Here is a 16247-nt window from a genome sequence, read left to right as displayed (position 1 = left end):
ACTCATTTACCATCAGACACACCCACCGATGATGGTAAACAGCACCTAAAGATCTTCATTTCTATCCTCGCTATCATTTATTGCTCTGCTCTGTATCACTTCCCAAAAGTTACGTGAAAGATATGAAAGCAACACAGATCCGATAACGTCTCTGATAGCAAACAGTGTTGGGAAGTTAAGTTTCATGGTCAGTTTTGGAGACCAAACTGTCAGGCGTTGTTTCTGCATTCCACTGCTGCTTTTCCATTGTTTTTCTCCATGTGATTGACCACTCAGCGTCTCACACATGACACAGCATTCTAAAAATGCTGCACTCAAGTTAAAAGCAGTTAGACATTTTAAGTGTGAATGCACTAAATTCACGTATGCACTGCCACTTTCTTCTTACTTAACAATTTCAGGTCAAATCACTATTACATATCCAATTATTTATTCCATCAGTAGCCGTGTAGCAATCTTAAATTTACTGGTCATTATCTCAGAATAATACCCTGGCAGGATTGTGTACATCTCCATATTGTCGAAATGCTTAAAAATATCCAATGAATGGCCCATCTATGAATTTTAGTGTGTCAATCTCTCAGAATTCTCAAATTCTGAACTAAAACAACTGACAAGTCAGATGAAAGTGTTGTATTGATGCCATAAGCTTCAAAATACAAAACAACTGACCCGTCCCGAGTGGGTTTATAGAGGACAAAGGGTCCGCTGAGTCCCGGCACCCCCAGTGCGCTGGAGATGAACCCAGAGCCCGGACTGGAGAAACTAGCCGAGGGGTTTCTGTACGGCATCACTCTGTCCCCGGCAAGAGGAGACACACTGTAATGGTTCTCTGGGTAACTGACAGGCCTGTGGGAAGAGACAGGCCTGAGAGAAGAAACCAGTAGTTGGTTTCCTTGAGATCTGAGCTATATGCTGAAATGCCTCACCTTTTAGCAGAGATGTGTTGGGGCTCTCTGAATGGAATGGGGATCAGGGCTTTGGGTGTTCGGCTGGGGACTGGTGGGGCTCCGCTGGGGGTCCAGCGCTGAGCAGAGCTGTGTGTACCAGGTGGGCTGTCCCAGCGCCATACTGGGGTTCGCTGTCCACTACGATACCCTGCAGCCACCGGCTCCGCTTCTCCCTTCTGCTCCATCATCTTCATCTCGTACTCCTCCGTACAGCCCCTAACAACACACAGTCATCCATACATTATTCAAATTGAAATATGTAAAAAAGTACTCATCAGTTCATCACTTTATACCTCAAAACAATATATTATTTATACACTACTAAGCGGATCTTGGTCAAGTAAAGCTAAAATGGGAGCAGACCGCTTGTCTCAAGTCAAAGGTCTGGCTATGTGAGACAAGGTTGATTATGACCGTTTCTAAAGCCTATGTGCCAGACTAAAACTCTTTATCCTGTGTTAAAGGTTACAGATTTTAAGGGATGTTTCAAAAGAACAGTTCTGCAGTAATTTGAGTGTGTACTTGAGCACAGCGGGTCTGGTTCACTGACAGATTAGTCCCAAATCCCTGTTGACCAGTACACTAGCCCCTACTGAATGCCAAACAGCATGAGGATGAAACGCTCTCATCAGCGCCAGAATCCTTCTGGGTCTCTCTGCTTTCTGATGATGATGAGAAACTGAAACCCACTCTGTGTCGGAAGCCACCCCCTTCTCCCCCTCCTCCACCGTCAGCACTTTCATACAAGGACTCAAGTCAAGGTCACTGTCCTTTGATTTGTCTTTCCTGACAAAATCATTAAAAACTTACAGTACTGTTTAGAAAAGTTTAGGATCAGTTCTTTCATTTAGCAAAAATGCATTCAATTAATCAATAGTGACAAATGTTCATCAAAGAATCTAGAAAAACTGTATATCCATTTCCACAAAAGTAAAAATAAATAAATAAATAAATATAAATATATATATATATATATATATATATATATATATATATATATATATATATAGATAACAATCAGAAATTATTATTAATTCAAATAATATAATTATTTCTAAAGAAGCATGTGACACTTAAGACTAATGGCATCACAAGAATACATTAAAACATTAAAAAGTCATTTTAAATTGTTACAATATTTCATTATATTAAAATTTTTTCATCAAAAAAATGCAGAGACTTTATAAACATTTAACAAAATCTTTCCAGTAGCATATAGTTACAAGCCTAGGAAGCCTATCAAAGTACTGCTATCCTGGCTATCTTACAAATTTCAGCCAATAGCAAAAATAACCAACAATTCTGCACAATTCACCTGATATTCCAACCCTTCCTCTAGTAGCACCTTCTGCCCCTTGACATCTATATTTCATACATCTTCATCTTTATTGTAAGCTGCTACCTATTATTATCCCCCATCCACAGGGAGGGAGTAAAAGACAGATGAACCAAGAGTCAGAAAGCCCAAATGAGACAAAAGGAAACGAGGAGAGTGAGAGGAGGAGGGAGAGTGGGAAACACACCAGACTCCACAGCCCTTCTGTCTAATACACCAAAAACTCTCTTCTGAAGACCACAAGGGAACACAAACTAGCCATGACTGGCTACACCGACACGCTGAGAATGTATAGATGGCAGATAAAGACATAGAGGACGTAAACTGAATACTAACTATCAGCTCAACGTGATTATATAAACCTGCCACCTACAAAGGTGCCCAACATCTCTGAGACCACTAATATAAAGGACCATTTTACATTTTAATTAAACACAACAATTTCATTACAAACTATGAGTATAGCAATGAGAACGAAAACTTGAATTAACTATTTTTGCTTTGATAACAGAAGCCAATGATCATGTTCTAATCATTATATTGTGTTCCTGTAGCTCAAGTGGTAGAGCACTGCGTTAGCAAGCACAAGGTAGGGGGTTCGAATCCCAGGGAACACATGTTATTACAAAATTGTTAGCCTGAATGCATTGTAAGTTGCTTTGGATAAAAGCGTCTGCCAAGTGCATAAATTTAAAATTTAATTAAATTTAATTTTAAATTTATTATTGTGGCGAAGAATTAATAATTTGACTTTATTTGTTCCCATTTTGTAATTAAGTCATGACTGCATTTTAAAGTCACAATAAAAACAAAGTAGCGACAGAATAAGTGCTTCTATCCGTCCAAGATCTGAATGTGAGCATGCTGTCGATTGTTAAAAGGGGAGGAGTTTAAACGGATTAACAATTGGACACTAAATGTCTACAATTCAGCTAAAATGAGGGAAAAAATTTATAAACAAACCTATTTTATCCCCTCCTAATGCTGTGTAGGGCTCCATAAATGTAAAATATGAAAACATTTGAAATAGTAAAAAAAAAAAAATGTAATAGTACAAATGTTAATACAAATCTTGGTAACACTATTTTACAGTATATTTGTTACACAATACATACACTTACTATAGTAATAACAATAAATTATGCATAATTAATTGTAACTAATCATATAGCAAGTGCATGTTGTTAATTTATATTAAGGGCATGCACCATAAAATAAAGTGCAACTCAAATCTTATGTATTTCATATTTAAAATCAAATTGTAAAAAATTCAAAAATTTCTACAAACCTAAAATGTTACTTCCAGGATTACATAAAAATCCCATATTTTCAATGTGATCTCAGACTTTTGAATCCTACCATATATTGAGAAAATTATGAGCCCTTTTTTACAAGATATTAAAGACATAAGAAATAATAATTTTTCAGCACACATAAACGCTTCTTAATCAAAGAGACTGAAGCCACACTTGGACAAAGGCTAGAAAAAGCCTAAGCGTGACATACATGAGCACAGCCTCATGTTGCTGCACTGGAAATCTTCCTCTTCATCACTGAAAGAGTGCTGTCAGCTCAGCTCCACCACTCCTCTTTTACTGCCATCCATCTATCTATCCGTCCAACACCTTCACCGTGTCCAAGTATCCTGTATAATTCATTGTTGTAATACAATTGAGCTCCAGCGTTTCACATCCCTCCTCTCTTTGTCTCCAAGCCCATCACTAACCTCCGAGTGTAGACCAGACTGTTGTATCGGATGTCCGCGGCAGCGCCATGAGGCTCTGACTGACAGTTGAAGTACAAACGAGCCCTGACAACCGTACACACACGCACACACAGATTTCTGCTCTCCACCCATCCAATCCTCTCTTTCACTATGATAACAAGAGGAAGGAGAGAGAGGGAGGGTGAGATGGAGGGAGAAAGAGGAGGAGGGGTGTTTCTCCCACTTTGTTTCCGAGCGAGGAGGAGCTCAGACATGCCTCAGCATCTACGGTCTTTATATTCTTTCACTGCATGCTAAACACGCCGCCTGTTCCCTGTCAGCCTCACGCCAAACACATTTCTTAATTAAACCCCCTTTATTTATTTATTTTTAGCCCCTTTTTCACAGATTCCAGGCTTCAGTCTCATGCAATCTGCTCCTCTGGCACTTCTCGACAAACAGAGGCTGGACCGCTGAGAGGGAAAGCGATACAAACAAGGGAAAACGAAACAGATAGAATGACAGAATGACAAGCATGTCGAAGCATGCAATTAACACGCTCTTTCGTTCCACGGCACAGTGTGGGTGGGGGGTGTTGGGATGCATGTGTGCGCAAGAGAGAACATCTCAAAAGGAGTTTATTTAACCACAACGGCGAACACATGTCCCGCAAGCACGCAATCAAACACGCTGCTGAGTAATTAACCCCTAACAGCAGCCACTCAGAAGAAAGTTCAGTCACGCGATGCTAAACTGTCAAACATGCACTATGAAATTAAATGTGCATTAAGAATTTAAATGTAAAAATTGGTTTTAAGACCAAAATACGAATTTTAGAAGCACTTGCAAATGTACCTTTTTCGACGCAGCAAAATTGAGGCTTCACATAATCACTCTTTACATTTGTAAACTGTTCCATCCTTCTCTCCTCTCCTCTTCTAACACTCTCTTTCTATCTGTCCCTCTCTCTCTCTCTCTAACACTCCCACTCACAGCTCCCCTGAGAACTGAGGCGTCTGCCAACGTTCTCAAAATCTGGTGAGTGCCTGTGTTTGTGCGTGAGCGCGAAAGTGTGTGTTGGTGCATCAGACAAAGAGGAGGTACAAAAGCTTTTTCCCTCTTGTTTGAAGATACTGTAGTGTTTTTTTGCATCACCTATAAAAACATCTCTGAATCTTTGAATTATGTCAGAGGGGTTCCAGCCGGCGGGCATTTGCCACAAGCAGCATTAATTCTGCCACGAGGCTCGTCATTAATCTTTCCAAAACGAGAATGGGTCTCCAGAGGGGTGCAAAGTGCAAAAAAACAAAAAAACAAAAAACAAAAAACAAAACAACAATAACAACAGCACTGTCAGATCTGAAATGTGCTGCTGCCCAGATTTTAAGCATGTTTTCTGTACAGAATGACTATTGCTGAGTTGGAGTTCCTTCCTTCATCTGTCAGAAAATGTATATTCTGTGAAAGTGAAAACACTGATAGGAATTATATTTGATGTATCCGTCTTATTCAAAGAAAAGGATTCCAGGATTGCACAGGTTTTTTGCTGGGCTGGACTGTAACTATATATCTGGCTTTTTTTTTTTTTTTTTTTTTACATCCACACAAACAGACATAATTGATGTTTTCTGGATCTCTGGAACATCACAGGCACCAATACAGGAACTGGAAGCAGTCGACGCTCTTTTCTCTAGACTATGAGACAGGCTGGAGTCCGACAGTCTTTTATGGTGTTCTCTTTTAATGATTTATCAAAGCGGAATGAATTTAATGGAGTCACAAGAGCTATCTAACATTCAGATAAAAATGTTGGGCTACTGGCTCTTTGCTCATCCTCTGAAGGGGTATTCAATTAAAGTTCCAAGAGCTCTCATCTCTACATTTCCTTCCCAGTAAATGTCCAAACAATCATACCTTAAACTGAATTTGTAGAATATGAAATGAAATGTCAAATTACTGCAAGAGCAATAACATGGCATTATGGATTGCGCAAATTATTTTTAAATAAACCAATAAAAAAATTGTTTGTCAGGGCATGTACAGGAACAGGGTATTTATAAATGAAATACATATAAATAATGATTTGTGGTTCTGACCTGGACCAAGGTTTTCTAATTGGAAACCTTTAAATCAGTCCAGGCTCCGGTCCGAATCTGGGGGGAATTGAATCCCCAAGATTTCCCAAAAGGCTTCTACTAGGTTGAATAAACATCAGCACTGCACATTTCAAAATCAAAATGCAGAGCAGTGTTTTTATATGAATGTATCTTCGAAAAGAACATTTTCATTTTGTCTTTAATGTAATGCCTCATAAAAAAGCATTTGTGTGCTATTAGATTACTTATTAGTAACTTGTTCGATTACAGCCGATGCTGGGGAAACAGCTATATCTCCTGCTCCAAAAGCACCTCCTGCTGGCCAAAAATGAATATGCAGGTTTTGAGCCATGTATTATTACTATTAATAAGGGTTCTACTACTACTACTACTACTACTACTACTACTATCTTGTGCCCTGCAATGAACATTTACTCTTACTTTTTTATGAGATGAAACCCGCCCCCGCCCCCCCCAAATGCCCTAAACCCCCGCCAAACCAAACCCCCCCCTCCAAAAAAAATGGCATCATATATTGGCCATTGCCAATGCCCTGATTTTAAAATATCAGCATCGGCTAGAGAAAAATCCATACTAGCAAAACTTAAATTATTTGTTTTGCCCCTTTTGCACTTGTAATCAATGTATTTTGAATTTTTTTTTTTTTTTTTTAAATAGTGTTAATTTGTTATGCATGCTTATAGAAAACAATTGTTCCAGACCTTTGACCATGATAAATTCAGATTTCGACCTTTGAATGTAGACTTTGAGAACCCCAGCTCTAAACTGAAATTCAATACTGTATTACTGGATCAATGTTTCCCTTATGTCGTTTCCATAATTATACTTCATAATTTATATATTACATTTCATGTTATGGCTGATAACCAGCATATTTAAAGGGAAAGCCCACCAAAAAAATAACAATTCTGTAATTAATTCCTCAATCTCATTTCATTTCAAACCCGTATGACCTTTATTCGTCTTCAGAACACAAATTAAGATATTTCTGATAAAATCCAAGAGCTTTCTGACCCTGCATAAAAAACAATGCATATATAGTGATATATAGTGGCTCTGTAGTTTAAAGTATGGCTGCAAGATTAATCAAATGTGATTGTCATGCGCATTTTGTTACTAAAGCTGATTCTGTAATCAGCAGTAAAAAAATGTTTTGCAGACTACGACATATATTGTCGTAGTCATGTGTTTATTATAATGTTGAATCAATGAAAGCAGTTAAATATTCTGTTTATTCAGCTGCAGAGGTAGGCATTTCCTGGTTTTCTTCTTCGGGGCTTATTTGGATTTTCAGCGCGAGAGCACCCTCTGGCCTTCGGATGGAGATTTACTGCTGATCACAGAACGTGCTTCTCTGAAAGATAAGCACTTAAATCGCAGCTTCTGCTGAATCATGATTTTGATTCCATTTCAATTAATTGTGCAGCCCTAGTTTCAAGAGTTACTAAATGGAGACAGCTTAATTCAGCTTCAGACATATCACTTCAAAAATCACCTTAACGATTTAAAGATGCTAATATACCAGGGTTCCTCAAATCCAGCCCTTGAAACTCACTGCCCTGCAGAGTTTACCTCACATCCTCATCACCTACCTGAAATTTTCTAGTACGTCTGATGATCTTGACCTGTTTGATCAGGTATATTTGATTAGGATTGGAGCTACACTCTGGAGGACAGTGGCTCTTGAGGGCTGGATTTGAGGAACCCAGTCATTCACTGATTAAGCTAGGGGTTGCACAGACTAATCGACTAGTCTTTAAGATCGCTTTAAGCTCGATGTCGACTAGTCGCCGGTTCTATAGAGGGCACAACAGGATAATAAATCTTTTAAGGACTTTTACATTTACGCACCGTTTCCAAACATTAAAAATGACAAATAAATGTGTACTCCGAAAAGTCCACAAGAGATGTGTGATTATATTACCAGATGCTCGAAATTGAACTTGAGAGTGCACGTTCTAAACAGCTTATTGTAGAGGTAAGTTAATTGCTGTTCTAATCTAATGCACTGCTGCACTATAACGCACCCACATAGGCTATAGTCAGTAGGTCATATATCATGCGTAGATCGCTCGCGCACAAAATCATTCAGCACAGACATGTACTGTCAACGCTGTTCTGTGATCTCTTAATAAATCAGCCTAAAAACTGAAAAGTTCAAGCATATATTTGTTAATAACTAAATCCAACAGTGTCACTACTACTAGAGACATATTGCCATGTAGAATGAATTCACACACACAATCGCTCTCACTAATGCATTCATATAAATGTAATCTTTACTGTGATACTTTATCTGTATCTGATTTAGAACGAACAGAAATCTGCGAGAAATAAAACGACCCAAAGGCAAAAGAACATATAAAAATGTGTTATTTTATAGGAGTAATAGCCATGTACGCAGCGCTTTCATATGCCATAGCTGTGCATAAGGTGTTTTTCACAGCTCCAGACTTATTTGTTCATTGATGACGTCATCAGCGACTAGTCAACTTCGACACCACATAAAAGTCAACTTTGAAAAAAAATCAGAAGTCGTTCAACCCCTAGTATATGCATACCAAAAATCTGTCAGATATGCATAAGAACCAACAATGTGAGTGTGTGATGCACGGCACACTGCTACTGTCTACTGTCTACTAGGGCTGGGACAACGCGTCGAGGTCATCGATGACGTTGACGCAAAAAATACGTAGACGCAAAATATGCGCATCGATTCGTCGAACTGGTTTTATTTCTCTAAAAAACATTTGCAAAACGTTTACCTTATGTGCGCTGAATATACGCGATGGCCGGATCAACATTCTGTCCAACGTTATATAACCAATCCAGGGGTTTTTCTGCATTTATCTTTTTTTTTGGCGGCTGTCAAAGCCTTATTTGATCGGTGAGTGACAGTGACAGGGCGCGTACGAGAAAGAGCCCCGGCTGCACGCGCACTCACAGTCTTCAAACAACATGAGCGCTTCTTGCTCTCTCTCTCCCTTGTGCATATTAATTAAAATCATTAAAAACGATAGAAAAAGGGCAATAAATCATGCCTCATGTCTTCTGATGTTTACTGTGTCTATTGTGAGGAATTTGATTTAATTTGATTTCTCATTCAGCAGTCATCTAGATTTTAAAATGGCGTCAAACTCAAAGAATAAGTGCAAATTCCCATAAAGCTCACCTTCGGGCCCCTCCCTCTTCGAAAGGTGGAATAATGACCACTTTCACGGTGACCGAAGTCCGCAGTAGGTCGATCATCTGCTCGTGGGAGAGCGTCACTGCGGCAACTTTGCAGATTTCCACCAAACGGCTACCCTGCCGGAGTCCCGCCTGCCAAGCGAAGCCGTATTCCTCCACTTCGGACACAGTTCCGTCCAAACGTACATGGAAACCAAGCTGGCCTAAACCATTACGCCGTAACGTCATATCAACCGTCTCACAACCTATAGTCAACGCCTGCAGGAAAAAACACAGAGATGAGTTTAGAGGCATATCCCATAATGCAAACCAATTCACTGTCCATGTATGTTGCGTCAGTACCTTTAGTCTCTGCACAACCTCTCTGATGTCTGGCGCACTGCCCTCTGGTACCCGTAAGGCAACATGGTCTCCTCTGCCATAGAAAATCTTCAGTGCAAGTCTCTCTGCCGTCCAACCAATCACATCAGCACAGAAACAGTTAAACACCACCTCTTTGGTGGAGCAGTCCGCCAGGACAATGTACTCGTTGGAGATGGCGAGAGCGCAGGGAAGCTCGGCTCCTCCGCCACTAAAGTCCTGCGCAAGTACACGCCAAATCAGCGCCCCTAAGGCACCCATTTCTGCTCCCTCACGTGGCCGGATGCGTTCCTTGCGTTTGGAGGCCAGTGAGATGAGATTGTTAAGCTTGCCAGCAGTGTCGAGTGGCGTAGTGGAAACGCAGTTCTCCGCCAGGTCCCGCAGGTATCCTTGACGCGTGCGTGTGGCCATAGCATGGAACTTCTCTGATTTGTGTGCAGCGTTCTCTGCGTTGATGATCTTAGCCAGCAGGAAAGCACGGAAGGCAGCTGGGTCCCGGAACGTCATGCCATTTGAAGGTAGTGCTGGACCAAATGGAGGGACGTCCTTCATGCGGGTCACTGCCACACTACAGGAAAAAAATGATCTATTACTTAGTTCCACCAATCCCTGTAGGTCTTTCACTCACTGAACTACATTTTCATAACATATCACAGTAATCGGCTACAGGCATACATGCAATACTGTTCTTAGCTAGGGTTGTCAAGGAAACAAGGCCAACCTGTAGCAGGTGTTGTCAGAGCAAGGGTTGTGCACACGGACAATGACGAAGACGTGCTGGAAGTGAGAGCGAATATTCTGTGGGGTGAACGGTTGGGCTCCTGGCTCCTGGAATATAATCGTGACTATATCATTTCCTATGTGCCTCTTCCTTAGGAGCTGTGAGAGAAACGAAAGGGAGAATAAGTCAGAAGTTTAATGCAATAAAAACTCAACTAGATTTTTACTTTTAGAAAATGCCGCCACAGTGTTGTAGATGTTTGACGGGATGTTTTCAGATGTTATGTGGTTACTAGGTGGATTCTTGTCTCAGACTTGGCCACATTCACTGACTGGAAACTACTTGCTCGATCTGACAAGCTCAACTCTGATTGGTTGAATTTATGCTGGGAGTGAGGACACAGGTTTTCTTTTTAATCTGTCCATCTGGTAACAAAATGTTTAAAAGGTTCTGGTACTTTTGATGAAAACATACTCACTGGATTTGCCATAATTCACTGTAATTTTAATGGGGAACGACTATAAAAATGCCAAATGCTGCTACTAATTGGTTAATAGTAAATTCTATTACTATATAGTGAAAAACATTATTAGGTCAAACTGAACATTTCATGTAGTTTTATAGTAAATGCTGTCAAATGAACCATTTAAAAAAATATTATAATTATAGCTGTCAGTACATTAAAAACGAACAAAACAGGACTGCTACATTATCGTTATATCAGTTCATTAAATATACATTTTGTTTATTATACATTTTTGCTAAACTGATAAAATTACTACAATATCTTTTTACATTAAATTTCTGGCAACCCCAGCTGTCCTTTTTACAGCTTAGCATCACCTTTGAAAGAGACATAAGACTTATGTGATGCACTCTGAACTGAGATAAGAATAGGTGGTCACTTATGAGCTCAAGGCAAAAGCAGCACTTAGGTCTTTATGATATTGTGGTTCCTTGATATGGCTCAGGTCTGTCCTTCAATGTAAGTCCTATGTTACTGTTTAATGCACACTATGTACCCACAAAAAAAAAAAAGTATATATATGAAAGCAAGACTGCAATAAGGAAAGATTAGGAGAAAGAGAGAGTGAGTGAGTGAGTGAGTGAGCAAGAGAGAGAAAGGATAGAGTGTTCTGTTGAAGGACAGGAAAAAAGGGAACTGGCAGAAATATCTTCATAGATGCACAATGACTTCTGTGGTGAGAGACGCAGAGGTGTGAAAGAGCCTGCAAACAGCACTGTAGCACCAATCTGTGAGACAGCCACTAAAACACATGCAATAAAATGGACTCATGTTGTAAAAAGATCAAGTTGTGCTCGAATTACATTTCCTGAAGGAAATACCAGTGTGTGTTAGGTAGCAAAGATAAAGTTTTAGGTTTTATATAATCTTCTCTAAGATAATTAGCTTCTCTAAAGTCCCTTTCACACTCCACGTCGGACCCGGCATATTGCCGGAACATTGCCGGGTCACCTTCTGTGTGAAAGCAACCACATCCCGGGATTGATTCCGGCATTGAACCCGGGTCGGGGACCTAGTAACATTGCCGGGTTCAACCCGAGCGCTGTGTGAACAAAAGCCAGATCTAATGCCATGTCGAATTGATGATGCGCGTTATCGCGCGACTCTTTTACCGGCTGTTTTGAAGGAAGATCAATGTTCGCGACGAAAACATATGTGCAAACTGTAATGAAGCAGAGATCAGTTAGTTCCTCACTTTCTGCGCTGACGCAGAGATCGTTCGCTTGCTTCAGTGAAAGTATAACGTGCCTAATGTTTTCGACTCGTACATTACACGTCACGCGCTGATGTCACGTGTCGTTACGGGATCTTTACGGGTTGTGTGTAAAAGCACACGCATATCCCAGGTAATCACTGGCAGTGTGAAAGTGCAAAATCTAGCGACCCGGGAACAATTGCCGATACACTTTACCCGTGTATTTGCCGGAATGGCGGTGTGAAAGGTGCTTTAGTGAAATAATGCATCCGATTAACTTTGCAATTGTCACGGCAATCAGTTTCAACAAATTTGCTCTTTAAGAGCTGAATTTTGAGGCATCACAAGGGGAGTTTCAAATTGTAAGCCAGGATAATTATTCTGCATTCTAAGATATCTCACTTTGACCAAATTCATGGCAGCATTAAATATATCCTCAATAGAGAAGGCTCAAAGAAAACATATACAAGATCCAAGAGAGCCGAAAAAGCAACAAAAATGTTTATTACAAATATACTAATTCATGCTATACCTAAAACCCATTTTTGTGTATGTGTGTGTGTGTATTCTATGTATTTTTATGCTTCTGAAGACATCATGGCAGGCCCAGAAAGTGTCCTGCTTTGTGCCTGACAGGTTGAAAAAAAAGTGTCTTCTGGAACTCTTTTGGAACCATTTGAGTAATCTGAGTCCTGCACATGCTTCATTTGATGAGTTTTATTACACTACCTTTCAAAATTTTGGGGTCAGTGTTTTTTTCTATGAATAAATACTAATACTTTTTTTCAGCATGCATTTATTAAAGTCACTGAAAGTTAAATTAAAGACATTTATAATGTTACAAAATTTCTCTCATTGAAAATTTCAGATTTTCAACAGCATTTCACAGAAAATAATTTTAAATTGTAATAATATTATTATTACTGTTTTTACTGCATTTTTTGATCAAATAAATAAAGTTTTGGTAATCATGAGAGACTTCTTTCAAACATTTGAATAGTAGCATATATTTCAAATCAGTCATTCAATGGTAATAGGAATGTTTCAAATGTAAACTTTAATTGCATTGATAAATAACACGCTTACAGCTGAAATTAAATCTTAAACAGACAAAACATTTAGTTGAATTAACTGCAGGAGTTTAATAACTAAGGCTTAGTAGTTTAGTTAAACCCCTAACCAGAATGTTTGACGAATATCAACAGATTGGTGCCCGGCATGCAATGCAAAAAGACATCTGAAATCATTCAGGAGTGCCATTCTCTGCTCTTATGTATGGAGTTGATTTTTCCATTCCAATCTGTGATCAGGGCAACATGTTCTATGAGTTTCATGGACTCATTTGAACTCTAGGAGATCTACTAAAAGAGTCGACAGCAGAGATCTTGAGAACTGATGTTTAAAAGCGTACTTAATCTACATTTAAAAACAGAGCGTGAAATTAGGAGCATCTCTATGTCTCTTTGTGACAGACTAGCCTCCAATCTGAGTCAGAGAAATAGAGGCTGCCCACCCGTTCGCAACAGAGTGAGGGCATCGCTTATATAAGCTATCTTACATTTTAACAACACACATAGGAAAAACCATGGAAACACTACTCTCTTGAATAATGACATCACCCTCCCTTTAATGAGTTCTGAGGGGGGACACTCCTGTACCCTGAAATTATTCTACAGCCTGACATCCCTTTCTACCTCACCATAATCACTACAACTCCATGCTTTGTGTGTGCTTTAATAAGTTATCTGACAGATAAACACTGCCCTCTGCAGCTCATCTGAGACCGAGCAGATCAGATGAATTGAAATGAATTGAAAGTGGTCTAATTTCAGCATAACCAAATGGTGCCGCAAAAATAATAATTTTGAAATATTCTATTTATATTCAATTATATTATATTATACAAATAATATGTGACATATATATATTTTTTTTCCCTTCGCAGAAATAGGTTTATTTGCTGCTGACATAACCATATCAGCACAGGCATGAAAAAATAAAGCAAAATAATATAACTTAAAAAAATGTTTTAAACATGTTTCATCCCAATCCCCACTGAAAATACAACATGCAAATATCAACAGCTTAATAATTATACTAATATTAATGAATTTTATTTGTAATGTACCTGTCTTATATTCAGAGTAATACATAACTGTACACAAAATTAAGTAAAATAATACATACCTGATACATAAATAACAATTACCTCAGGGATTAACAATTAAAACTTTTTTTTTAATTAGACAAAAAAAGTCTTTCCCTACATTATCTTCCACTTTATTTCACTCAGATGCACATCTTACTATGTAGATGGCAAATAAGGTTGTCTTCAAGTGTGTTTTCAATGAATGTTTTCATTGCAAAGCCGTTGACGCATATGCATGCTGATGAAACTTCCTGAGGGCAGAAGATGCCACATTACTGGATCGTAATCAACAGTATGGAAATCACTAGAAAACCACACCCTACTCTGATTCATACGCCAGTGCATATAAAACCAGCGGGAGAACTTGACAATAACGAACCGAAAAAGAAAGAGCAAGAGCAATTCCTTCATAACCACATGTAACAAAAATAGAGACTCAGAAAGTGGACGTCCAGAAGTTGTGGCCGCTTGTGCTGCGTGAAAAAAGAGCTGCTTAATTTCCACTGGATTTACTGCTGCCACTCTATAAACTTTACTACCATTCCAGATGTTTCTTTGCAAACTGGGTCTGCCACATGCAGTACCCACCACAAACACACTGCTGAATATGAGCAAAGAAAATGAACAGCATGTGAACAATGTGCAAGACATTCTGGGAGTCTGTCCAGGTGGGAGAGAGGGGGAGGGCTGTGTCAGGATAAGTTGGGTCATGTCAGTTCTATACAGGCTCTTGGATGTACTGATGTGCATGTGTGTGTGTGTGTCTTACCTGTTGAGGATTGTTGGGCATGTATGGAAGCATGGTGGACACGTGAAACATGATCTCATAGTCCTGATAGGTTGTATACAGGGAGTGTGTTCCAGTTGAGTCCGCTGTTAAACATACACATACATAGAAAAGAATATAAAGACAATGTCAATGTAACACACTGAAAATAAGGTATAAAAATAAACGTGCATGTGTGTGTGTGTGTGTGTATATATATATATGCACACACACACACATCATCATCATAAGATCATGCTGAAGAACATGACCATCAGGTTTTACTCAAAAGTTAAATGCAGCTCAAGTGCTGCTGTCATTAAAACAAAAGAGGGACAAACTATACCAAATTTTGAAATGATTTAATTGTATTATGTTAATGTTCACTTAAATTGCCATGTTTATAATATAATTTGTAATAAAAACTAACAATTATATCAGCAAAAGTGCAAAAGAAAAGCCTTTTAGGTATCTCAGACTTTTGGACACTAATGTACATTAAATGACATCATATAGTGTCTATCAAGATGTTTCTACATGATTTTGGATATAGAGTGTGTGTAAACAACAGCGGTTCTGTTATCTATTCCAGTTTCAATTACACTTATATCTAGGTTATATCTACAACTAACTGTATTTAAAAACAGTAGAAGCCTATGGAATGTACCAATTTTGATAGCAAAGTAAATGTGTGTGTGTGTGTGTGTGTGTGATATAAGCATTCAAAATGTTGTTAAACAAAACAGTGCAGTGTGTAATTTCTGTGCTACCAAACTGAATTACAGTCTGTTTGAGCCATCTTGAGCAAAATGTAGTTTTTTACTGTGAATTCATGGAGCTACCCAGTGTGACGCCTCAATTATAAACCAAGAGACCATCAAAATGTATTTACACACTATGCTTTTGAAGGGTCACGGTGGGTTAGGACAAGAACTCTGATTTACATGGAAGAGATGCGATTTATCGCTTGACACTTTATCATGCTGTGCCTTTTTAGGACACGTGTAAGAGAGACAGTAAGCCTTGCTCACTTTTGGTGTCCAGCTGGGCAGCATATTTGTTGAAACCCCTCAGACACACAGTTTCTCCCAGCAGCTCCAGGAAGGCGGTGAATGCTGGCGTAGCCTCTTCATTGTTGTACATCTCCTCCTCCGTGCTCTGTCCCGCTCGACACAGCAGGATGCCCACTTTGTGTTTCTGACTAAGCTGTAAAGACGCACACAGTGACAGAGT

At 39.1% G+C, this 16247-nt stretch overlaps 1 protein-coding gene across 5 annotated transcripts in view; it reads right to left on the bottom strand.

Annotated features, from left to right (window-relative positions):
- LOC113118467 (signal-induced proliferation-associated 1-like protein 3) overlaps positions 1–16247 on the bottom strand; it is an 82960-nt gene that overhangs the window by 9245 nt on the left and 57468 nt on the right. For 3 of the 5 annotated variants that reach the window (XM_026287673.1, XM_026287672.1, XM_026287674.1), the window contains 7 exons: positions 16046–16220; positions 15018–15121; positions 10379–10536; positions 9640–10225; positions 9281–9555; positions 930–1166; positions 673–849 (listed from right to left, as the gene is read on the bottom strand). In XM_026287673.1, coding sequence (XP_026143458.1) covers positions 673–849; positions 930–1166; positions 9281–9555; positions 9640–10225; positions 10379–10536; positions 15018–15121; positions 16046–16220 — 1712 coding nt within the window. The remainder of the gene's footprint in view (positions 1–672; positions 850–929; positions 1167–9280; positions 9556–9639; positions 10226–10378; positions 10537–15017; positions 15122–16045; positions 16221–16247) is intronic. The other 2 variants (XM_026287675.1, XM_026287677.1) reach the window with 2 other exon arrangements.

Source organism: Carassius auratus, chromosome 18, assembly GCF_003368295.1.
Source record: "Carassius auratus strain Wakin chromosome 18, ASM336829v1, whole genome shotgun sequence".
Lineage (NCBI taxonomy): Eukaryota > Metazoa > Chordata > Actinopteri > Cypriniformes > Cyprinidae > Carassius > Carassius auratus.
This window is presented reverse-complemented; position numbering and strand designations above follow the sequence as displayed.